Source organism: Vanellus vanellus, assembly GCF_965231255.1.
Source record: "Vanellus vanellus genome assembly, chromosome: 1".
In the NCBI taxonomy this organism is placed as follows: Eukaryota; Metazoa; Chordata; class Aves; order Charadriiformes; family Charadriidae; genus Vanellus; species Vanellus vanellus.
Window position 1 is genome coordinate 194,658,966 of NC_138905.1, and position 26,008 is coordinate 194,684,973.

Below are 26,008 nucleotides of genomic sequence, written 5' to 3' on the forward strand. Positions count from 1 at the left end.
GTCTGAAGGAATGAGTGTTCAAAAGAGAAAACTGAAAAAGAGAAAACTGAAACAATAGTAAAAAAATGATGTATTCTCTGTATCCACATTTTATAGAACTAGACATTATAAGCTTAAGCTGCACAAAGGTAAAACGGATTATCAGAACATTATCAGAAACAGTCTGGAAACAACTGTAGGGCTTCCAGAACAGATTGCTCAAATATCTGTGGGATTGATCTAGCTGTAGTTACCGTACTTTGGGTTCAAGGGGGCAAAAAATCCTTCCGACAAGTTCCTTCCTGCCGTCCAGTGCTTCTATCGCTGAATTCTTTTACGCTGTTTGGCTCAAATGTTCTGCAGATGTGTTAAGTATATACTGTTATTTGTATCATGCGGTTATGCAAGTCATCCTCATTGTTTAGAAAAGTGATGTTGGTTTCGGTGAATTATTAAATGCTATTGTAATTTTTTTTTTTCTTAATGTGCAACATTAATGCCTTTTGTGCAATGTGGCTGGCACAGAGACTGGAAGTCATCAGTTCATGCTGTGACTATTGTGACACACAAATTCATTCAGCTGTAACAGGATGAGCATGAAAAGGCATTAGAAAACCATAGGCTCACTTCTTAGGGTAGGTTAAGTGTAACTGATTAAAAAAAAAAAAAAAAAAAGATAAAAACACAGAGATTTTGAAAACTCAGCTTGTGCTTGGAAAAAACAGAATGAAAATAACTCAAACTATGGCTTGTGTCTGCCGAATAAATTTTGTTGGGCTGTATGCAAAGGGGAATGTTTACCATACCCAACTTAGGCTTTCTAAAACTAGGTATCTGGTTTGGGTTGCTTATCAAAGCTTCTCTCTGTTATACACCCTACTTGGCTGGCTTGAAATATAGTATTTTCATAAGAAAATATTAGGAACATCTTTTAAAAATAATAGAATTTCCATAATAAAATAGTATAATCACAATAATTTAATCTGAAACAAAATGTTGGGGGGTTGGTCCTTCTTATTATCAAATTGTAGGCAAATTTTGGAATGAAGTAAGGTTTCAAAATAAATAAAAAGATATTTATTTTGGTTAAAAAAAGCCCGCACAAAAATTTCTGATTATTAAATTAATAGTTTTTGCTATATCTTCCTGGCATTCATTCATAACTGGAATTACATCCTAGGCTGATAAAACATTTGCTCAAAAAAAGTGTATGCAACTGGGAAAAGAAGAAGAAAGAGTTGGTCTGCCTAGGCAACCTAGAGTGACTGTCAGAATTGGTAACAAAACCCACGTCTTGAGGTCCAGATAAGTTGTCCAGCTGTTATTGCCTTAAGTCAGATTTATGTGTTTTCTTCCCCTCAAGGAATCCTCCACTTTTTCCATTCATAACATAGCTTGGAATCTGACAAAAGATACTTCCATCTCAAAGCTGCAGCCCAAAGAAACCTTTGACCACAAAGTCTCAGCTTGAGGTTAGGATTTCATTTTGGCTAGTCAGTCCTTGCATTTTGCTGTGACCCACATCCTATAATTTAGCACAAGATGGAGGTTTTATGGCCTTATGTGTCTAGCAATTAGAATTTTAATTGGAGGTCTTCATGTATTTTACATGAGAAATGATATTTTAATATTTTAAGAACACTTCATTTAAGAGTCAATATTTTATTTACAACCCAAAAAGATAAGCATCACTTAACCTCAAATATGTACTGCTCCATTTTTATCATCTCTGTTGCTTGTGCTTAGACTCCAGAGAAAAGAAATCTGGAAGATGAGCATTAAACACCTTGATGGCATTAAGCAGAACTGTGGGTGTGAAAATGTTAAAGGATGCAATTTGTAATGAAATCTTATCTGCTGGACTTAGACAGCATTTCAGATGTTTACTTCGTCTTTAAAGCATACATTCTTAAGAAGTCAGTTTCTCGAAAAAAAATCATTGCGCATTCATACATTTACATTTAGTCCTCAGACTGTTGTCGGTTAACTTACTGTGCCTTAGGGTAAGGGTGAGGTTTTGTGGACACATCTGTTTCCTACAAAAAGAATAGACGTGGAGGCACAATGTTATAAAAAGGAAAGAAGATACTTCAGTAGCACATTAAGAATGTGGTATTTACCTTTAGGAAATATTATGAGTCCAAGGACAATGAACAAGTTGAACCCTTTCCAGGGACGCCGGGGAAGCTACGTATGGAAAGCAGAAAATTACAATGTACGGGATGGGTGTTGCATGGCTGGTAGCACGCACACTGGTGCTGTCCCTCAGCTCAGCTTTACAACTTCCATCCACTTGCCTGTTCTTACATGCTCGATGGCCAAACAACATGTGGCAACGCACAGCAAGCACCCTGGGATGGAGTAAAGGACTTTCGGCCAAATCTGGGGCCACTGTTGCAGGTCTGCAGTTTGTGCAGTATGTGAGGATAGTTTCAGCACGGCTTTCAGGATAGACCGTGTACAGACCCCTGCGTTGTTCAGTTGCTGCGACAACTGAAGTCAAGTTATCTAGAAGTTAGGTCTTCACATTATTCAAGTTATCTGGTAGTTTATCAGTGACAGTGCATGCGAAAGGAGTTGTGGTAGGAAGTTTTTTTTTAATCCTTCCTGGTGGAACTACTTCCATCATCATAATCAGGCTGTGTTTCAGCTGATATAATAATATGAAACCAAAGACGAGAAGAACTCAACAAACCAGAATGTAAATCAGAAAACTGTATATGCATAGCGATAACGTGTATGCTGTGGGATGTAATGAAATGTAGAGTTCTGCATTTTCAGCGTGTTTGGCTGGTGACAGCTATAGAGCAATAGTGATGGAGCAACTGATGAGCTTGATGAAAGACCTTTATAACATTAATTTCTTTATATAATGTGGTACTGCATGAGATGACATACGTATACATCTTGTTATCTGTCATATATCCTTCTTTTTCTTTGCTTTAAGTTTTTCTTCCAATCATGCTGTCACGATTGACATGACTCAGACATTTATTCACCTAACTACTGGCAGCCATTGCAGGATTTGCTCTCCTTCACAAGCAAAAGGCAAAATAATTGTAAATAAGTAAACAAAGACAGGAACAAGGCAAGCTATCTGTTTGCCCAAGGAAACAGGTTGCTTTACCTAGGTTCTGAGCTCTCTTACCTAAAAAGTAAGTAAATGGGCACTGCAGTTTTCAGTCTCTCTGTTAAGATATTGCAGTAATGAGAGCCATTATGAGACATCTAGACGGTGAAATGGACACACCTGGAGTTTCCTTTCCTCATTTTCCAAACTGACTGTTATCTTTTCTATTTCCTGGATATCTAAGAGGTCATTGGCAATCTTACTTTGATGTCAAGGGACAGAAAATATCAGAGAAAAGGGGCTTCTTTTCACGTAGACCATACAGTGAACTTAAACATACATTGAAGAGGTCTGTTCCACTTGGTATCTGAAAAAGTTCTTAATCTAAGTCAGACTGATTCATTCCCACTTACAGTAAGTGCAGGGAAAAGGAATGCAGCAAAAAATCTCATGTCCTTGAGCACTGAAGTGTACAGGCTTTGAGCTCTGTTTTCTTCTTTTCTATTTTGTTTTCTTTTTGTCTACTCATGCACATACAGATATGCGTACAGGTATACACAATCACCAAACTGCTTTGCTCAGCCCTATAAAGAGTGTTAAAGTAGAAAAATTTCAACAAAATGTAAGAAGGCGAAAATGATTTGACCTCTTTGATTTTAAGCAGCCTCACACTTGACATATTACTCCAAAGTGTATAATATATTTACACCACTGCTAAGCCTTGGGAGGTCACGGTCAGTGGCAGTGACTGTAAGACCTAGTAGCTTCCCATCCTCCCAGGATTTAAGGAAGATTCATGTCTTTTCTCTGAGTGTGCTGTGAAAGATGCAGATTGTGTGGCTAATATCAGTATGTGCTGGTTATTTGTTTTGGCTTCTTTAAAGAGAATTATTTTTCAGTAGTTTGAAAGTAAAATTCATCATAAGTCTGGTAACTTCAGAGCAAGTACTCTGGGTCAACAGTTAAATACTGAAATATTCTGAGTGCCATGAGAGCACTCAGAACTTCAGAAGATAAGTACTTCATTATGCTGCAGATGAGGGAATAATTTGACCTTATTGCTTTAGCATTCTGTATATCTTTGATTTAAATGAGTAGGAAATCTTAAAATAGGAGGTAAAGGGTCAGGGGTTAAACTCATGATGTAATTAAAGTTGCAGTCTTAGGGTTTGCCCTTTAAATGTTTCTGTAAGTTAAGGCTGAAATGATTTAATACACGCTTCTATATTTGGGTAAATTCTGATGTTATGAATTCCAAAATGTGTGCATTAGCCTTGTAGTTGAGTTACCTTAAGATGAAAGGTTTTGATATGCTATGAGAAAAACAACCAGCTTTTGAGTTAATGGACCCCATGTACAAGTCAATCATTCTGATGCCGTGTTGTTTGAAGCTCTGTCTCTGTTAATTTTTCAGAGAAGATTGAGGTTAATGACATGTTAAGATAGCCTTCAGTTCTGGCAGGGCTTGAAGCAAATATTAGTTTAGTACTGTCAGAAAGTACAAAGATAATGACATGCTAAGTGACAGAGGAATACTCTGAGCAGTCGGTGAGTTTGAAGTTAGAGCTTTGTATCCTCGAGTTTTCTGCCCTACCATCTCTCTCCTCTACTCCCTGGTACCCTGACCCGGGGTCCAAGGGGGAGTCTCACTAGTTATGACAGACACTGTCAGAGCACAACACTGTAAAGCTTTTTCAGACCTATGACAGCCCAAAAGCTCACTTCTACTAATGCAAAGTTTGAGCTTCTAGTGCCATTTTCATCTTTTTCTAGCCTCAAAAGCATTGAGCACAGTTGCAGTGTAGAGAGCAGAAGTGTGTGTGCATGTGTGTGCTCTCTTTTTTTTTTTTTTTTCTGTGCAATATGTAGGTAAAAGAGAAGATGAATCTAAGACTACAATAACCAGTGAGGTTTGGTGTTGGAAAAGGGTCTCATTTTCCCCACTGAAATCACAGACAGAGGAGAAAAGAGATATGGATTTCAAGCCCCAGTCCATACTGGACAGAAATAGTAAAGTGCTCTGGGCACGTGGGCATCTCCAGGAGGGCTCTGCGCAGTGTTCAGCCTGGAGGTGACAGATCACCAGAGGTACCCTGGAGGCTTCCAGCATTGGGAAAGACCTGACAGAGCAGTGTGGGCATAGCCAGAGTCCTCTGAGAAGTATGCCCAGGTTGTGTTTCTTGTCCTGACCACAGCAGAGACTGGGCACAGCGTACAGACCTTCTGCTTGTCCTTGCGCTTTCGTGTCTGCCCCAGCCATATGTACCTTCAGTATATTCTCAGTTGGGTTCCTTACCTCCTAATTTTAAACCCATGTGTCTCTGTATGCCTGCACACACCACACAAAGGCATTACTTTCTCTTTGCACCTTGGAATAAAGAAGAGGAAAGCAGAAAAGAACTTGCTCAGGAGCTGCTCAGCTCACAACCCCTGGTTGCAAGCATCTTCCATAAGCCTGTGGGGAGGACTGTGAGGGACGACTGCTCCCTCTGCGTGGGGTCGGGAGGGTGGGTGGGCTAGCTCAGGCATCCCACAGCCCTGCTCTGAAACAGACTCCGTGCCAGCCTCACCCGGTGCCAAGCCAAGCGTGCATGTTCGAGTGCGTGGGAAGGGAGAAAAGGGATTTCCGCCTGTTGACTCCACATACCTTCTCAGAATCCGGCACAGCTTCTCGAGGTCAGAAATATGCTATGGCCAAGCAGGGATCGTTTCCCTAGGGGGGTGTGATTACAATCCCAAACGCTGAACTCCAGTCTTGACTTTCCACCCCATTTTACATGAATAAGTGGCCACCTCCCAAAGTAATTCTCCCATTCAACTAATTAATGCTTCAGGCCCCTATTTTACAGCCCACACACATAGCAGCTCTTATACATGGACACAGTCCCGTTGAACAAACATGAGTTGTTTTACACACAGAACAGCTAAAAAATTTACAAAATACCCAATGTCTTCATTAGAAAGAGGGAGAAAAAAAATCCATGATCTATGGATTTTATTTATGGATTTAGATCCACGGACTACTATTTATTTTCAGCTTAATTTCATTCTAGTTTTCTTTTCCGCTGATTCTGTGCATTTAATTTTTTGCTCCACTTCTTTCCCTCCCAAGGCTCTAAACATAGCTCATTTCAACTCATTCTTACACTGTTCTCAGATGCTTTACCTGTTTTCTGTTAACTTCGCTTCTTAGCTATTTGTGTTTTTTCCACCTGGCAAGGAGGTCATTCTGCTGTCGTAAGACTTCTTTCAAACGTTTTTTCCTCCCTCCAGTGGCCACCTATTTCTCTAGTCTTCAGATAAATTTTGGTCAAATGTTTTCCCTTTGTCTTTGTCCTACAGGAGCATCACTCAAAAAACCTCGCTGACGTGGATTGAGTTAGTACTTGGTTATTGAGCTATGGACCAAAGGCAGTCCATAAGTGATGCTGCCAATACCATTATTTTTTTGATTGACATTGGTTAATTACACTTATATGGCTTCATCGCACCAGTCTAATGAGCTGCCTTGGTCTGGGAAAGACTTTAGAGTCTGGTATTGTAAAATGAAGAAACAAGCTTAAAATGAAAGACCTTACAGTCTTCTGATAAAATACAGAAACACATCAGAGGACTGAAAATACGGAAATGCACACCAGAAGAGGCTTTAGAAATTCTCTCTTTAGAATTTCCTCTCTTGGGGCCCTGTGCTACCAACTGTCCCATTTTCCTATAAAGAGAGTATGCTTGTTCGCACATGTGAATGTAAAACTGAGCCTTAAGACATTAAGCTCTTTGGAGCAGGTTTATTTGTTACTCTACACAGTCATATTTCCAACCTTCTCTTAAAGAAAACATATCTTTTCTTTCTCATTTACTCGCCCATTTTATCTTATAACTCTAACTTCTCCGTGTCCTGTTCACCGTTTCCTTCAGAGAGTCACAATTATGCCATGGTTCTGCCTTCCCTATAAAACTGAGATTAAGCAGTGAGAGACGAGAAAGCATTTCCATCTGGCTCACAGCTGGCACTTAAAGCTACCTGACAGGAGCGTTCGTGTCTGACTCTTCCTTGTTTATCTAATCATTTGCTCTAACGAATCGTTGCCCGTGGGCTGTTTACGTACAAACAGGTTTTATGAAAAATCACACCCTGTTTATAGCAATTCATTAACTGGAAAGCTAATTGAATTGTTATGTTTAAAGTGTTTCCTTCAACTCTGGCCAGAAGCAAAGATCCATCAGTAAGAGCACTACCTGGTAAACTACTTGTAGCTTAATTTTGTGTAGCTCTTGTTCGAGGAAGAGGCCTGTAAGGGTTTTTGCCTTTTTTCACAGGTACCACCAGTGCTTCTGGACAAGCAGTTTTCAGAATTTACGCCGGATATCACACCCATTATTCTGGCTGCCCACACCAACAATTATGAAATCATAAAGCTCCTTGTGCAGAAAGGGGTCTCCGTGCCCAGGCCACACGAGGTCCGCTGTAACTGCGTCGAATGTGTCTCAAGTTCAGACGTGGACAGCCTCCGCCACTCTCGATCCAGACTCAATATCTACAAGGCCCTGGCGAGCCCATCGTTGATTGCTTTGTCCAGTGAGGATCCTTTCCTTACCGCTTTTCAACTGAGCTGGGAGCTGCAGGAGCTGAGTAAAGTCGAAAATGAATTTAAGTCGGAGTATGAGGAACTGTCACGGCAGTGCAAGCAATTTGCAAAAGATCTCCTGGATCAGACACGGAGTTCCAGGGAATTGGAAATTATTCTTAATTACAGAGATGATAATAGCTTGATAGAAGAACAAAGTGGTAATGATCTTGCAAGATTGAAACTGGCAATTAAGTACCGTCAAAAAGAGGTGAGTGTGCTGGAGAATATTTAAGCATATTTAGTAGTAGTAATGTGATAGATAATAGCCTGAAATACATCCTTTTAACTGAGACAAATTGCTGCTTATCTTTTTTTGTTCTACAGGGTCTCTTCTTCTTTTTGTATTTTTAATTAGATGAATTTGAATAGCCGTTATAGTTTGATAGTATCAGAATTTAAAATGTTCTGCTATAGCACAGATCCAAAGAAACTTTTTTCTTTTGCACCTAAATAGACAGAGTCTCCAGTAGTTGTGCTCTGAAGAGCTCATCGGTAATAGAATGAGAAATATACACAGCATGCTTCACAGACAGAAAAAGGAGGCTATGTGTTTAAACACCTATAAAATACTACAGGTACCTCTATAGAGAGGTTTCTTCAAAAAACAGCTGTTATAAATAGATACTAAAACACGAGACTAATAGCAGTGCATGACTCCCCAGAACATTGACATTCAGATTCTTTTTCATAAAGAATCCAAAATGGAGATACCTGGGTATTGCTTTCCATGACAGTTAAAAATTCATCAATTTGCTTCACTAACACAGATATTCAACTGGAATCAGAGGATGCCTGGATTTCTTACAAAAATACTCAAGTTCTTATGTGCATGCAAAAGCAAAAGAAACAAGACAGAAAAATGAGTTAGGAAGACAGTTTCCCTGATAGTTCCAAAACTTCACTTAATCCCTGCTCATCATCATGTCAGAATGTGTTTTATTCACCTCATTTGGAACCTGTACATCTGAAATTAACTGAACTGTGGAAGTATATAGGCAAGACAAATGCCATTAATAATTAAATGTTACTTGTTCATATAAAATGGCAAACGCTTAAGAAACTTCTGCGTTAGATTGAACTTATCTATCACTGCTAAATTTCTGTTCTGCAAAATAGAATAGTAAATGCATTAATATATTAAGTACGTTAGAAAGGTTTGAAGGAACAGTAATCAAGCATGTAATGATTCTGTTGTCCATTTGAAATACAATTTAGTAATGCTAAGAACTTATCATGAAGGTAGGGACCTACTGAAGTATTGCTTGAAAAACATCTCAATTAGTCTCTGACTTCCTAAGTCTTCTAATAAGCATTTTTTCCTTCAGGAAATGTATTGCATATAATGTTTTAGGCAACATATTCACTGCCTTCATAAATTATTTTCAGATGGTACTATACCAGACTTTTTTTAATAACTACTATTCCTATTTCTTCAAGTGCCAATCCTGCCCGACAGTCATTTAAGAAACTCTAGCTTGGACTTCTGTTTTCCAAAGGATTCATGCATTGAAATAAAATTCTGACCTCTCATGTTTTGGTTGTTTTTTTTTTTAACCTAAATACAACACTTAAATTTTCTTAATTTGAGATAGAGACAGTGAGAGACATCTGTAGGGTGAAATGGTTTTTTATAGTTGCATCTGATTCACATGCCTAGTTAAATTGCAGTAATAGAGCTGATTATACGTCATTGATTCTTCGTAATAGCAAATATTAAAGCAATACTGATTTAGTGCGACAGTTCCAAATCAGTGGATCTTTTATATTTTATGTACATTTTTCATTTCCATAAATATTTCCCTCTATACATACAGTTTCAGTCTCCCTGAAGTAAAATCAAGTTTTATTAGATTGTTTTGCTGTGTTCCAAAATGTATTTCCTTCTAGATGATGGAGCAACTAGTAGCCACTGTAACTGATCAGTCCTTTTATTCCAGATTATTACAACAGTATTCTGGGAGGTACAGCTCCAAGGTCAAGAAACTTACCTCAGGCATAACAAATGCTTGGATTCTGGCTGTCCTGGTGCATATGGATCATGATGAAAATAGATCAGACGGGTCTTTCTCTTTCTTGTGTTGAGGATGTTAGAGGTGCCACTGAATCCATCATCCTCTGGAGTCTGGGGATTCTTTCAGCCCGAGCAGTGCAGCCCAGCCAGGAGCACCTGGAGACCCAGGGTCTCCGTCCCAGCCACAAGCATACTGACCAACCCTGCTTATACAAGATCAGCCCCTCCGTTGCCTTCTCCTCTCCATTTTGCCATGCTTCTTCCTCCCTGATCCTTCCCCACCCTTTAACTTTCCCCTAAACATCCCATAATAAATTTTACATAATTTCACAAGACCACTCCGATATCCAGTAATAACTGTGAATTTCCCATAAGTCCCATGAACCCCCTCACACATCCCATATTACTTATGATAATGATGCTTCCCCCTCCATACGATCACTTACAAAGTTGAGGTTGACCCTCCTCAAGTGAGTTGCAGCTGGTCCTTTAATAGCCCATTCGTCAGAAGCTAAAGTCTTGATCTTCGTCATTGTCTCTATTATACCCCAGGTTCTGTGTTGAATCTACCACTTTTCTTGTTGTTTTCTATTTCTGTTATACTAATTAAAACCCTTAACCAGATAATTAAATGAACAAATAATTCAATGAACCAGATGCTCTCGCATTTCATATACCCTTATACTACAACTATCCAAGGTAAGCTTGATGGCAAGCAGCAGAGGCAACTTATAAGTCTTATTTTAAAAATGGCAGGAAAAAAGTGTGGGCTGGATTTTAACTAGCACATTAATATATTATTTTGGATTTAAACTGTTTAAAAATACTGGTTTGGGGTGGTACATCTGTTTCCTCTCCTATGAGGAGAGGCGCTGAGAGTTGAGGTTGTTCAGCCTGGAGAAGAGAAGGCTCCGGGGAGACCTTATTGTAGCTAAAGGGGGCCTACAGAAAAGATGGGGAGGGGCTCTTTATCAGGGAGTGTAGTGATAGGATGAGGGGTAGTGGTTTTAAACTGAAAGAGGGTAGATTTATATTAGATATTAGGAAGAAATTCTTCACTGTGAGGGTCGTGAGACACTAGAACAGATTGCCCAGAGAAAGTTTTGGAGGCCCCATCCCTGGAAGTGTTCCATGCCAAGTTGGATGGGGCTTTGAGCAACCTCGTGTAGCGGGAGGTGTCCCTGCCCTGGGCAGGGGGGTTGGAACTGGATGATTAAGGTCCTTTCCAGCCTAGACCATTCTATGATTCCTCTGCCCTATGTGTCTCAAGCACCAAAAGTCAGTTCTCCACCAAAGACTTTTCTTTATAACAGGAGCAAACATGGATTTGTGGGGTTTTTTGATGCTGTCAGTTCTAGTTATTATCTTTCTTTCTCTGAACTTGCTGGCTATCCTGCAAAATAATAACAAAAAAAACCCCACCCCCAACAAAACAGCAAAACAGATAAGAATGCATTGTCTTCCCTTCTTATCCTACCACCCATCCCTAACATCTCAACCTTTATTTATGCTATTACCAAAGGACAGTGTAATGCTATATTGGGGATGAGGTCAGAGCTCCATGAGTAAGTAATCAGGTCTGGTTGTTCAGAACATCTACTCTAAGTCCAGAAATTGCAGCTAAAAGTAACAAAATAATGAATAACGAAGACAGGTAAAACAGGAATACATGTACTTTTACATTGCTTTTACAATTAATTGCTCAGGACTTAAAGATTACTTTTTTTTTTTTTCAAGTTGAAAATAGCACCAAAAATTGCTAGCAATAATACCTCTTGGCATTAATAAGCAAGTGAGTATGAAACGCGTTAGAACTCAACTTTGTGAAAGGCTGTTTAATCTCAACGACACAAGATGTGTGAAGTGATTAAGCAGTGCTTGGTGTAGTGGTCTGCAAGCCCCTGGTACCACCTCTGTATTATCATCTACGGAAATGAAGAAAGAACATTCATTCTCAGAGCTGTCTGCATTGTTCATGGTCCCCACATTGCCCCTGAAGTGGGCCTTCTCCACAAAACCAAAATGTTTATGCCAGTTGGATTTGAGGTTCTCCACAAGGAAAGGTGCTGATCATGTGAATTTCCATTCCTTTCCCACTTGCCATAATACTGTGATCCTCATTCATGGTACTGTCAAAAGGCATTGCAGTAGTATCAATTCTCAGTCCGTGGAGTCATGTCAGAGGGAACCTACTATGTATTACCAAGGAAGAAACTTCCCTGATAAAACCATCTCTCTTCTTCCGTTAATAACTAATGAGGTTGAAAGAGACTTACAGTTTCAAGTTTACACTGCTGGCAAGACTGTGGGTAATATCTGTTTTGAGTTAGGTGGCAGAACCAGAGAGTATCTGCCAGCATGTATGTTTTGTGTGCTCACCCACATTTTTATTTTTTTTTAGCGTAGCACATGGGACAGAGCACCCAAGGTACCTTTTTTTTTTTTTCTTGTTCATTTTGCAGCACTGATGCTGTTTGATTATAAGCAAAGAGAGGTTGCTGATGCTTGAGGTCCTGTTTCTGACACCTACTGTTGCCTGGGCTACAACTGGCAGCAGACAGGAGAGATGCATTGGGCACAAACATTTCGTTGTCTAATTATCTACTGCATAATATTATCTCAGCTAGGGGACAGTTTGATAAGGCTGTCACTTACCATTTCACTGTGCTAGATTCTAGGCACACAATGTGAAATAGTTTCTAATTTTCCTGAACCAAATAAAATGTTACCTGGTTCAACTGCAGTTTCATTAAAGATATGGAAGGGAACCCCTGAACCTGTATGTGATTCACAAGCAGTTGTTTTTATACCTGGAATAATAATAATAATAATAATAATAATAATAATAATAATAATAATAATAATAATATGTCATTCTGAGTTTAAGTAATTTGCAAAACCCTGGTGCAGCAATGCAATTAAGTAGCAGAGGATCGTAGCGGTCTGTAATAATTAGTAGACAGTCATCTTTGTCACTGATTACAAAATGCATGTTCTGTCTCATATATAATGAGAGTTTTTAATAGAGAAATCACAGCAAAACCCCAGTGTCTCTCCACCCTTCAGTTAGCTTTGTTTTAGCTTTGGTTCTGTTTAGGTCTCATGCATATATTTGCACATATATGAAAGAGTGCTTGCTAAAACGCTTACTAATTTTCCCATGTATGTGAAATAAAGAAGGGGGAAGGAGGAGATTAGTAGATCTGAATCAATATGCTCTGGTTTCACAGTAGGTTTAATTAGTGTGATTTAGATACTTATAATAGTAATTTTTATCTCTGTCTTGTCTTGCCCCATACCAACCGGTCCGTGTTACTTAGGCTATAGCTCTATAAGCTCAAACACAGTGGCAGGCTCAGGTTATAATTATTGGCAGTATCGTCTCATTTTGCTTTGTTATTAGGCATTCTGATATCAACACAGAAAAAATATGAATTTTTAGGTATATAGCTGTTAACCTTTTCTCTTTCACTTTTCAAATGAATAAAGACAGGCTAGATTTTTGGTTTGTTTTTTTTTTTTTTTTTCTTTTTTGTTTCATGGAATCACAGAGTGGCCAGGGATGGAAGGGACCTCTGGAGATCATCCAGTCCAACCTACAGCAGGTTGCACAGGACAGCGTCCAGGCGGGTTTTGAATGTCTCCAGAGTGGGAGACTCCTCAACCTGTCTGGGCAGCCTGTGCCAGTGCTCTGCCACCCTCAAAGGAAAGAAGTCCCTCCTCATGTTAAGATGGAACTTCCGATATTCAAGTTTCCATTCTTAGATTACTCTGATCATCTTTCAATTCCTCTGTAAGTACAGGATCATTAGAAAATCTGGAATACTTGATATTAGCAGGATGTAAAGTAAGTTAAATTCTGCACATATCTGTTTGACACTCTTGAAACATTTTAATAAGCTTTTTTATGCCTTTATCTTTAAAAACTAAAGTAAATACATAGATACATAATACATAAATAAATAAATACACCCGTGTATGGTTATGGATCATTTTGAGGTGTAGATAAAGAAGCAAGAACCAAATTTGCTAAAAGATACATTCGGGAATGACATTTTTCCTGATCCTGAATGAACTTTTTGAAAAGTTTAAAACAGAGAGCCATTTCTAAATTTTCATTTCTCTTTTCAGTACATTTCTATAGAGCTGAATAATCAATATTTACCAAAAATTTGGCTGCTTGACTACTAAAACTCTCCCTAATGCCTCTAGTTGGTCTTCTGACAGTTCCCACTTCCCAGGGGCAAACCCTGGTTTTCTGAGTTGTTAGCACCTGCAGAGCCTCAACTGGCAAAGAGGCAGAGAAAGAGTGAAAGAGGGAGTGGATTTTAACAATATATTTAATGTAGGTAAAGACATTTAGATTTAACAAGAGTACAGGCTTTATTAATAAGAATTTCAGGGAAAAAATTTCAGGGAAATCGGTTTCAGACTAGCTTGCTCGCTCACTTGCAGGCAGACAAGAAGTGAGACAGGACTCCCCCACATAGGACACGCACATCATGGATCAACTGTTTTTAACATAAACCTGTATTTTCCCATAAAACACACACCAAAGATTACTGATATGAGAAATATCACTATTGATTGGTTAATTAAATCTTAAATATAATAACATCATATTCACATTTTGTAGATCAATTCTTGTTTTCTTGGGCAATGGTGCTGCAGGATAAAAAAAGTTGTTGCTGATAATAAAAACCATCTGCTCAAAAGAGGACTTTTAGAAATGCGATCACCAGTTCTTCACTAGTTTTCTATGCAAAATATAGCCTCAGTGAAATGGAAATGTTTCACAATAATGTCACAAATTCAGTGAAATTCTCAATGAAAACATGTCAAATCATTTCAAATCTGTCATTTCATGTTGATGTCTAAACACTTCATTTCAATAAAGTAAAGCATTTTCTTTGACTGCCGTTTCTTTTTACTGCACTTGGACTTTAACATTTTTGACAATGTCATGGTTATAGCTGATATCAGCCATACCATATTATTATACAAAACAGTATAAACATGATAGAAAGCAAAAATTAGTCCTTATCAAAACTGAGTATCTCAACAATGCCTAGAGAAAATAATTTTAAAGTACTGAAATGAAAATTTGCCGTGTTCTTAGTTATGTTTTTTAATGTTTAAACAGCCATTCTATTGGGAACGCTGGCTTTTTATTCGGATATGGAATATACAATATGTCTGGAAATGCTGGAAATTTCTGTAGAGCTCCTCTGGCAGCAGTACAGTTTAAGAGTCTAAGTCAAGCTATCTGACTGTCTCAGAGAGCAGAATTTTCCTTTTGAACCGCAGATTGATTTTGAGTAATTTTCATAGCCATTATAATGAATTTCTCATTAAAATTCTTTCAGATGCAAAAGCCTGAATTATTGACTCTGCAATCAGGAATGACACTGGAAACACAACATCTAAGAATTAGCCTGTGTTTAAATAAAATACACCTGAAAGATAAACAGAAACACAGCAACCATGTGTTAGCAAGTCACTGTGTATGTGAATATTTGTCAAAAGACTGGAAAGGTGCAGTCAGAAATCTCCATGTAAAAAAATAACAAAACTCCACAAAAAAAAGGGACTCTGATAATATTTGGACATTTTTAACACCAAAGAAAGATGTGTTTAGTCTATGAATCCCATAACTGAGAGGAGTGATATATGCACGTTTGGGTCCGTGTCTCCAAAAGACCCATTTCTGCAGACTCTCAGCCATAGTATTCAAAAAGTTTAATAAACATTTTTCCAAGCAAGAGCCAGGTACTGTAAAACAGGTCATATGTTTGCTTTGTAAATCATGTAAAAGTCCCTGTGTTTATAGATAAAGACTCCCCAGATTGTTAAATAGCATAAATTATGTAAGTACCTTATCTGCTACACATACTTAAAGTCTTACTGTAATTGGTTATCTATTACCTCAGAACTGAATGAAGTGTAGGTGTCCCTGTGGAAGCTGTACTTATTGCTGCTAGAAAAAAATGTTCTTTAATCACAGGGTGGGAGCACATCTGCTTAATACAGCATTTAATTGTGCCTACATTTTAAATGCGTGGTGAAGCAATCCTCCTAAAGTATGCGAGCAAATTCCTTATACAGTCAAGAGACAGAGGTATGCACAGAGGGAGATCCCGTCTGCCCAAGATAAGGCATCTAAGTTAACTCCAGAGACATCTCTCTGCTCCCTTGGCTGGGTAAGGAAACAAGGCACTTCAATTAGAAGAATTACGTCGCTAGGCATTGAAAATGTAGCTGCAAGTTAGCCAACTTATCGCATCAACTGCAATTTCTACCCTGTGGTAACAGAGATTTTGGATTCTGAAGGCTCAGAGCCCACGGAAGGGGAAATGAATCTCGGCAGTAACTTTTTAATGATGTCTCAGAAGGCATCGGTAACCTTTGAATGCTATATGCCGCACACAAGTTTCAACCCTCTCATCACAGTTCTAGTTAAACTATTCATGAACTGACACCAACGTCTTTTTATTTTGAACACTTGCTAGAAGTAATTAACTCAAAGAGGAGGAGACTTGCTGCTAACGAAGTACAGTGGAAATTTCTCATTTCAGTTCCTTTTCTGCATGTTCCTTAAATGAAGCGTTGCTGGGATGTCTGCCTCAAGCAAGAACAACCAGTAGTGCATATCCCTAACCAGCAGTGCACAATCCTTCTGCTGGGATGTGACCAGCAGCAACAGAAGTTGGCTTCTGGTTTGAAGGAGTCACTACTAATGCACCTACAAGCTTCCCTACAAACCTGGGGTAGATTTAGCACCATAAGCTATTTTTTTGCTGCTTACAATAACAAAACGTTTGCTTAACAAAAAAAATTTTAGAGAAGGAAAATCTTTAACAAGGTGAATAAATAAGGTTGTGCACAGGATTTCATTTTGAGTGTAAACCTTTAACTATAGGAAGTTTACAGCCCTCGTTCCTCCCTCCATATACTTGCTGGGGATCTGGCTGTTCTTCCTCCGACACCTGCAGGAATATCTAATCCACTGCTCAGCTTAGTTAGTTTTGCTGGGTGATGAGGCCCAGACTGAGCTGCGGTCGGGTTTGCATCTGCTGGCTGCCTCCATCCTTCCCATGGCCTCCACCAGCCACTCCTGATTGCTGCCACCCTCTCCCTTGTGCAGCTCCTCCCTCCTGCTCCCCACACCTTCTGCCACAGCTGCACCAGCGGCTATGCTTCACTCCACTCCTCACTCCAAGTCATTTTGGCAAAGCCCAAGAGCTCCAAATAATTGGTATTATTTCAGCTGTAGTAACTGCCCTTGTAGCATTAAGAGCTCATACAGGCATCTAACTTGTAGAGGAGTATTTAGCTCCTTTCTATTTTTCCTGTTTCCAAGCTCCCAGGGCGCTCTTAAGCAGCCCCTCCTCTCTCACGTATCTTGTAGGAGGCTCTTAGACAAAGTCTTCAGTCCTTCTATCCAAGATCGAAGCTTTCCATGCCTGTGCTAGGTGCGATTGGCCTGAGATAAGAGTGACTGCTTAACCAAGGCATATTTGAACATGGTGGCTGAAACTTCTGCGTGCTGTGGCAGTGTGAATTTTTCCACTGCTTGGCAGGACTCCCTCCATTAAGATAAAAGTTTATTGAACAACAAAATGAGAGAGCCAAAACAAACTTGGTTTAGGCCTGTCTGCTTGTTCTTTTCATCTACCTCCTCTTTGCTGCACCAGATGTCCACAGAGCACTCTTCCCTCCTTCGCTCTTGTTTTTACTGTAGGCCTTACCTATCAAGGTTAAAATAGTAAAGGGTTTCTTCACCCATTTCCTTTACCAATATGTACATCCATTATCAAACAAAAGATTTAGGAGAAAGAACAAACTCTAGTTATATGAATTCACTCTTGTGCCTTCAAAGAGATCAGATCTCTATTTAAATTTTTGAGTAGAGAATAAGACTTTCTAAACTTTACAACTCCAGGAGTTAAAGTAGAAAACTGAAGAGGGATGTTGAGTATGGCACTGGTATGACAAACAGGAGCTTATGTTTGTGAAAGTCATATAGCTCTCAAGTTTCACTGTTGGCATTTGAACTTCTAGGGTATTTTTCATACTGAAAAGAAAATGTTCCCACAAAACTATTAATGAGTTCTTCTTACAGAGACACTTGGCTTTCTTCTGCGAATAATAGGATGACATTCCCTCTTCATCAGATCATCATTAGGCCATCTCCTTTGGCATGGTCGTATGGTGTCCCCCATTCTCCTTTGGCCCACTTCCTTCTCGCCCAAGACTTGATAAATTCTGGCACGTAGTGGAGGTATCACAAGTAAGGGGAATTTGCCAGCACTCTGATAACGCTCATTTGAACTGTGAGGTTTCACCATCTATTATTTCATGGTTATTCCAGATATTAGAATAGCTTTCAGTCAATAGTTTGGACTGAACAAGAGAGCTGAGAAAATTAAGAACTCTCTTGGTGGTTATTTGGACACATAAAATATACTAGAGACTCTATATTCTTTTGATACCGTCTCAATAGCTTTCCCTTGTGATACATCTAAACATCATTTCTCCTTTTTTTTGGCATGCTCCAGGAACCTCAATATCCATATTTCTTTCTTCGTGACCCTTTGTCTCCTCTTTTTTTCTAACCCTAGCTCCCTTTTCTTACTGAATTGCAGACACCATTGCCCACTGCCCATTCTCTATCACCCTGTCCACAGGGACAATATTATTACAGATATTCCTGGTGCCATCCACTGCTGCTGCTTTTGCCTACCGAACAGGGAGGCTACAGACCCATGTCAGCAGCAGGTAAAAGGAGCTTGAGGCTTAGAGACAATCATTCCCTAGGCTGGACACCAGCAGAACAGTGTCTCATAGCCATGCAGTCTCACGCATTTCGGTTGAATCTTGTTTTCCCTCATTAAGTGACCCTGTCTTGGGAGATAGAGTGGATCAAACAGAATTCCTAGGACAAAAAACCCTTGTAAAGACACATAGGTCATGAAAAGAAACTGATCTTGTTTCCCAGGCTCAGTTACAGAAGAGACAGTTTAGTTAAGCAGAAAAAACAGTGGATTTTAGTCCTTCCTTTGCTACCAGCTCGCTCAGTGATTTTGGAAAGATGATTGCAAGTCAGAGTAAAATAAAGTATAGGTACCTGCAGCTTCTGTCTAACTTTGTAAGTATATAGACTCCCTAATCACTTAAAGATTTAGTGGAATAATCACTTGGGTCACTATCTGTGCCTGCTGTCTATTCATCCACTGAAATCCACGTGTTGAGTTTCCTGGTGCTTTATTCATACCTCAGCCCCCAAAGGGATTCCCAAAGGGGGACAATGAACACCTTACTCTGTCTGAAGAGGTGCTCCCTGAGAGTGCCAGAAGCATGGAGAGTGCCCCAGTTTACCTTGCCTTGGGATTATCTCAGTCTTTTCTGATGAAGTTGACAAGTGTGCTTCAGATCGGCTTGCAAGGTGGACTTAGCCCATAGTCTATACATAGCTTCAACATCCGTTTCCATGTCAGTCTGTCTGAACAGATCTTTGGTCTCTTGTCTTTCCATAAGAGTACAACGCTTCGATCTACATGCAGCAGTGCACCTTCAACCAGATATCACCTTCTATTATGAAGCGGATGTATCGGATCTATTATGTATAGGATCTTCAGGATACTTTTTGCCTGTTGTTTATGGGGTTTGTGCTGTGCCCAGTACAATCAGCCCTTCGTTGCAGGTCGGGCCTGTTTGTGCTAACACTTTGAGAGCAGTAATTGAATTGTAAGGCTGACTGCAGCTCCTAATGATAAAGGGTAGAGTAAATACAGCAGGAATCACTTTTTTTTATTATTATTATTTGTTTCATTTCTTAAGGCTTGTATTTTACTCATTTTGAGGATAAAGCGCTCACGACACAAAACAAACAATCTAGTGGTTCGTTTCTTTTTTGTGAATGAAACTAATCCAACCTACCTCAGCAGAACGAGGGTACAGCTGGAGCAGCCTATGGTACTCATCGACTCAGCTTTTGCCTTTGTGTTACTTGATAAAGCTCTGGCTTAGACCAGACACAGAGCTGCTCTATTTCTTATGCTTCAAAGAAATTTTGAGGACTTTTAAAATTTAAATCTGCCTAAGAGAATGTCTTCTTGAACAAAACTCTAGAAGAAATTGCTGTTGCTAGTTACAGCTTCAGTTGTGTAGAAAACAACACACCAATGCCTGCTAAATACTGTTGGAAGGATTGGGGGAAAAAAAGCATGCTGAGTTTTTACTGAAAGATTGTGAAAAGCTTGCTAAATTTGTTGCTTAAACAAATCAGTTTGATTTCATTAATATAACTAATGAATATAGAATATAACCAGTCTTCTATGTTGCTTAACTTCCCTGGTAATTTCACTTACATTTATATGCTGCTAGATTTAGAGGACCTGACACAGCTTAAAACCAGTGCAAAGGCATGCTGAACTAGAATAAACAGAGGAGATAACTGAAAGCACATGTTTTTTTCTCAGTGATGTTTTCCTTTTTACATTAAATTTGGTCTCACAGTAAAGGAAGTAGACCATTGGGCTGGTTATATATGTTGGAAGTCGTGCTTTGCAGACACGCTCAGGAACTGATCTGCTTTTCTGATACATAACTACTTCCAGTTTTCTTTTTTTCCTGCTTAGGCATCTGTTTAGCAAGCCTAGGACAAGGAATTGAGATTGAAGACTCATTCTGGTTTGCACACTCCACATTAGAAGGTGTGTCAGGGATTTAATAGCTCAACAGTTTTCCTTTACACTATAACCCGTATTTCCTGTGTCCTGTATGTCTTGCGCAGACATCTTGGATGTACTTGGGCATGTCAAATGGCACAAGAGGTGTAGGAATTGGAAACTCTTTCAGGTCTACCTGTTGTTTACAAGTGAGCTAGTTAGGTAAGCTGCTGTTACGGTCAATAGGTCCTTAGAGCATGATTCAGCTGAACAGGCACTGGGGACCAACTTGGTTTCCTAAGCACAGGTGTCTAGTGTTATTTGAGATAACCTAAGCTATGACATGAATAAACAGAGCTGGTGGATATGGCACAATACCTACAGGGGATATGTGCCCTTCCAAACCAGGAACCAGAAGCCAGAATACTTCAAAACACTTGAAACAGCATCAGATGTCTGTATGTAGGTAACTGAATTGTATCTCCAGATGTAAGGTAAATTTCTTCCTGGGATGCATTGACTGTATTAACTAGCTAGCCACTGATGATGGGAACTGAGTTAAGCAAGGCACACTACATACACGTGCTTAAATTTAGGTGTTTGAACCACAAACTGGGTCCCTAGTCTGTGGCAGGCATTCGTGGAGAGGAACAGCCACTTGTAGAATATTATTCTGTTCATCTAATCTAAAATGAGATTATTTGTCTTTTGGAGGTGCCTTTTCTCCCCATTGGGTGGTGAAGAGAAGTCCTGATGACTGTCTTAGACCATATTTTCTATAGTGAAAGTTATAATGGAATTTATTTCAACTTGGGTGTCCAGCTTTGCGATATTCAGAGTTTCTCTGCAATACTGTCATCTACTAGTGAAAGCACAGGAAGGATAATGCCTTCTGGCATCACCATTTTATACCGTCACTTTCCCCCAATACCATATGCAGCAGCCACTGGCAATGTTTCTTAGCGAACATAAGTCACACAGCTGTGTGATTTAAAGACTGCTTCCTTTCTTCACAACTAGTGACTTACCACTATTCTTGACCAGTTCTGTACAACGATGTGTCCATTCTGGAGGGGCAGATTTCCCTGTCCTCTGCATATGTGTCTGAATAGCATCTTGACAGTGCCAGCTACTTAAGTTTGCCTCTTCTCTGTTCTCCCCTGACACAATGAATCTATCAGCATTTTCCACTCAGTTTTTTTTTTGTTTCTTTCTTGGCTTGAACTCTGTAATCTCTGTGACATCTCCAAATAGGGTATTTTATTGTTTTTTCTGTTTTTTTTTTTTTTTTAATCTTTCTGCTTTAATTCAGGTCCTACCATTCTAATTTGATATTTACTGTTTCCATTATTGTATTCATATCAGATACTCCTCTAGTGAAAGATGCAAAGTTTTAGCAAGGCAAAAGGCTAAAGAAATTGTTGAGGTACTTTGCAAAAATAAGGTATTTTGAGGAAATTTTTTTTTTAAATGAAAACTCTTTTGCTAGGAGGAGAATAGGCTCCGTTGTTGGTGAGCACTGGCAAACAAGCAAGGATTTCATAAGGAAGGATTTTACTGAATGTTTTGAAGAGCAGGGAAAAGCCAAAGGTAAATGCATATGAATAAGAGAAGAAACAAATCTAGAGCTGAACATCTTCTGGCATGTTCTTTATTACATCAAAGCATAGCTTTTATGCTATGAATGTGTTTCATTCCTGAATAATGTTGTAAAAATGTGAGGGTCTTTAACATTTGTGGGAGAAAAAGGCCAATGCAGATCTTCATCAAGTAGAAATTGCAGAAGGTCTGCAAAGTGCAACATGCCTATGCTTTTTTGCCCAAGTACAGGATCTGTCTCATTGGTTTTTTAGGTGGATGAAGAGGAAAAGGAAATGTTTTGCTCTGCCTGCTGTGCAGAAAAGATAATAATATTTAATTACCAGGGTAATGTAGTCTTTTAAATTAGAGGTTATTCTAAATAGCTAACCTTAAGGGCTTCATTAGCAGCCCTGTTATGGTTCACAAAAAGACATGACTCAGTTACACAACGTTTGACACTAAGACAAGCTAAAAGTGTAACAGAAGGTAAAAAAGGTTTGACACATTATTAGTAAAATTAGTTCAAGTCTTGGACTCTTCTTTTCTGCCCTCTTTATAGCATTTAGACAGAAACTAGAAATAGCCATTCCTGTAGCGTGTTTGTGACATGAGTCCCTGACTCATTCCACATAGCCTCAGGTATTTAACTAAGGTACCTATGTCAGCAGCGTAGCCTTGGGTCCCTTCGTAGTTAGTGGGAAGAGACATCTCCAGACCGAAACTCAGGCCGTCTAAGAATAAAATCATTTTTGTCACCACCTGCATTATTTACCTTTATTGCAGAGGAGACATGGGATAACTAGATGTGTTGTGCAGACTAAAAAGAAAGTAAGATCCTTTAAGAAGGATAGCATGTAATTTCTGGAAGGTAGGTGACAGTGAGCATATGCTATTTTTTTAAGTTTTGATATACTTTTATTCTAAGAACTGGAAAATCCCCTTAAGCTGAGACAGATGAACCTTGAGGGCCTGTTTACTGGAATCCCTTTGGCAATCTGAGATGTAGCTTCCCTTCTAATGCACAGTGTGATCTAAGGATCTGCCCTAGCAAGTAAGTTCAGAGAGAAACCAGGTTTACCACAAAGACTTATCTATATTGTTTATACACAGTTACATATTTAGACTCGGAGGGCTTAGACTCACTCTAGAGTTTGTTGGAGGGGAAAAGCCTAAATAGATGATCTTTAAGGTCCCTTCCAACCCAAACCATTCTATGACTCTATATTAAAAGTCTGTCTTGCCTTAGGGATAAGGCCTCACTCATGCAGTCTGGACAGGTCATGTTTGAGTTATAGAAATGGTCGAACAGTCTCAGATCAGCTCTTCCTAAGCATTTGAATGTTTCTGGACCTGAGCTACATACAGATTAAGAGCCAAAAATTTGAACAGAAATAGGTAAGCCCCAGAGTTCACTGCACTGATGTCAAGAATTAATGTTCTTGAACCTGTTCTTCACTTTTCAAAGAAACATCACTTCTCTTTGACCACCATGATCCATGTATCCACCTTCCAGAGGAGCTGGCAGTGCGTCCTCGGAAGATAGCTCTATAGGACTCGTACTGTTTGCACCTTCCTCCTAGCAAAATCAGGTGTTTGGGAGCCTCCATCATGCCTTGCTGGGACTTATTTTCACCAACATACAGAGACTGGGTGATACAAAGCTACCATTCAGAGGTTTGGTCTGAGGGAAAAATCCTTAGTTTTACACGAAGACTCTCAAGATTAGATGGAAAGTTTTGCAAGAGATAGCTTGTTAGAGCTATGACAGCCTGAAAGACTCCACTTATGTTGAGCCATTTCTTCATCCTTATTTCTAAAACTGGGAACCTGTACTGAACAGATTCAAAATCAAAGTCAAAATCTTGAAATAAAGAGACAAAGCTTTTATATGCAATGAAAAACATTTTCTTTCATTGCATGTGGCCCTATGCTCAACACAAATATATTAGTCAGATCACATTAAAGGTGAATAGCATAGTCACATCTGAATGAAGAGAGATTATCATTTTCATTACAGTAAATTAATGTCAGGTCTTCCTAAACCTGGCTGTGAAAAATTGCTCTTTGCTCCGTACTAAACCTTGGCAAAAGTAGTCTAGGAGTAGGAGCACTTTTTGTTTTCAGTGACAGATCTTTCCAGGTGTAATCATTGCAAATTACAGTGTGCAAATGGTGGTTAAACAAGACCTTGTCAATACTTAAGACTATATTGGTTTGAAGTTGGCTTGCTTTTCTTGTTACGGCTTTTTCAGTTAGGGTATGCATACCTGACCACAGAAACACCACTTGGACACTAACTAGGTTTGTGGCCAAAGAAATATCATTTACCTTGAAATCAGCAAGGCTTTCAACACCATTTCTCACTATATTGTTGTATCCAAGTTAGAACGTTACAGTCTGTGTGGAAGAACAATATAGGTAAAAAACTAGTTGGATGATCAAGCTTTAGAGGGCTGTAGTTGATGGGCCATACTCTACCTGAAGACAGGTAAAAACTGCAGTGCTGCAAGGATCTGTACTGGCCCAGATTTATCAGTGACCTGGGGAAGATGGAGGAGTCCAATCTTAAAAATTTTGCAAATGACACTAAGTTAGAGAGACCAGCTGATATGCTCAAGACAGGGCTGCCATTTAGAGAGACCAAGACGGGCTGGAGGAACAGGCTGACAGGAGCCTAGTGAAATTGAACAAGGACAAATTCCAGGTCCTGAAACTGAGACGGGAGAAGCTCTGCAGTGACACAGGCTGGGGACTGACTGCCTGGCAGCAATGCAGAAAAGGAGCTGGAGGTGTGAGCACCTCCAGCTGAACAAGGGCCAGCAGTAAAGGCAGCTAACAATAACCTGGGCTTTATTAACAGGAATATAGCTGAGGTAAGTGATTGTCACCCTCTAATCAGCACTCATGCAACCACATCTGGATACTGCATCCAGCTTTGGGTCCCTCAATACAAAAGATGCATGGATAAACTGGAGCAAGTTTAGTGAGATGGTGGAGGGCTGGAGCACTTCCTCTCTGAGGAGGAACCAAGGGAGCAAGGCCAGTTCAGCCTTGAGCAGAGATGACTTCAGGGAGAAACAACATCACCCCCGGTGACTACAGGGGGGTCATTGAGGATATGGAGCCAGGCTCGTCACAGTGGTGCATTGTGGAAAGACTATAAACAATGGGCATCAGTTGCAAGAAGAAAAGTTTGGACTGGATATAAAGAAAAAACTTTCCCCATGAGGACAGTTAGGCAATGGAACAGGTTTCCTAGACAGGTTATGGTTTCTCCATCCTTGGAGATTTTCAAGACTTAACTGAATAAAGACCGAAGCAACCCAGTCTGATCTCACAGGTGACCCTGGTTTGGGCAGGAGGTTGGGCAAGTGACCTCCTGAGGTCCCTTCCAGCCTGAGTTATCCTATGATCTGATGACAGAAACTGAGGAGCCATATTCATTGTAGCCAGCATGCTTGGAAGTCTCTGTGAAGATGTCATCAAGCATACAGAGGATGACAGATACTTGCCTCTCTCTTCTTCTGTGGTATTAAGAAATGTGACCACGTTAGTCTTTCTCATACATGTTTGCTGGTATATGCCCTGGCATTTCAGCTGAAAGCATGAGGAACATTTTTCTATCTTCTTAACCCTTAACACCTTTTAAGGGTAAGGAACAATATTGCTGTTGTTGTTAATATTGCAGCAATACTCCAGGGATATTTAACTTTACATATAGTTCAACAAGTTTGAAACAACCAAACAATATGAATTTTGAAATGATAATGGAAGAAGAAGTGTAGATCAGTATAAAACTATTTACTACATCAGAAGATAGAATATGAAAGTGTTCGGTTTAGAGATTTTTTTTTCCCCCCAGGCATGAAACACAAATACTTAGTATTAGAAGTAAAAGTAGTCGCCACAAAAACAAAAAATTAAGACAACGGACTGTTTAGTAATTGTATATTATTCTTTCTCTACCAATTTTTCAATAAATATGATGATGTTACCTCAAAACATTTAGGTGAAAATTATTATCTTGTAATTTTCAAAAGGAAAATTAAGGCAAAGAAATCCCCTTCTT

General features: G+C 39.4%; 1 protein-coding gene across 1 annotated transcript in view; it reads left to right on the forward strand.

Moving 5' to 3' along the window:
* Positions 1-26,008, forward strand: part of TRPC4 (transient receptor potential cation channel subfamily C member 4) — a gene marked incomplete at its 5' end in the record, with an annotated part of 98,407 nt that overhangs the window by 16,255 nt on the left and 56,144 nt on the right. Inside the window, one exon of the mRNA XM_082498224.1 lies at positions 7,367-7,885. Within this exon, the coding sequence (XP_082354350.1) occupies positions 7,367-7,885 (519 nt within the window). The remainder of the gene's footprint in view (positions 1-7,366; positions 7,886-26,008) is intronic.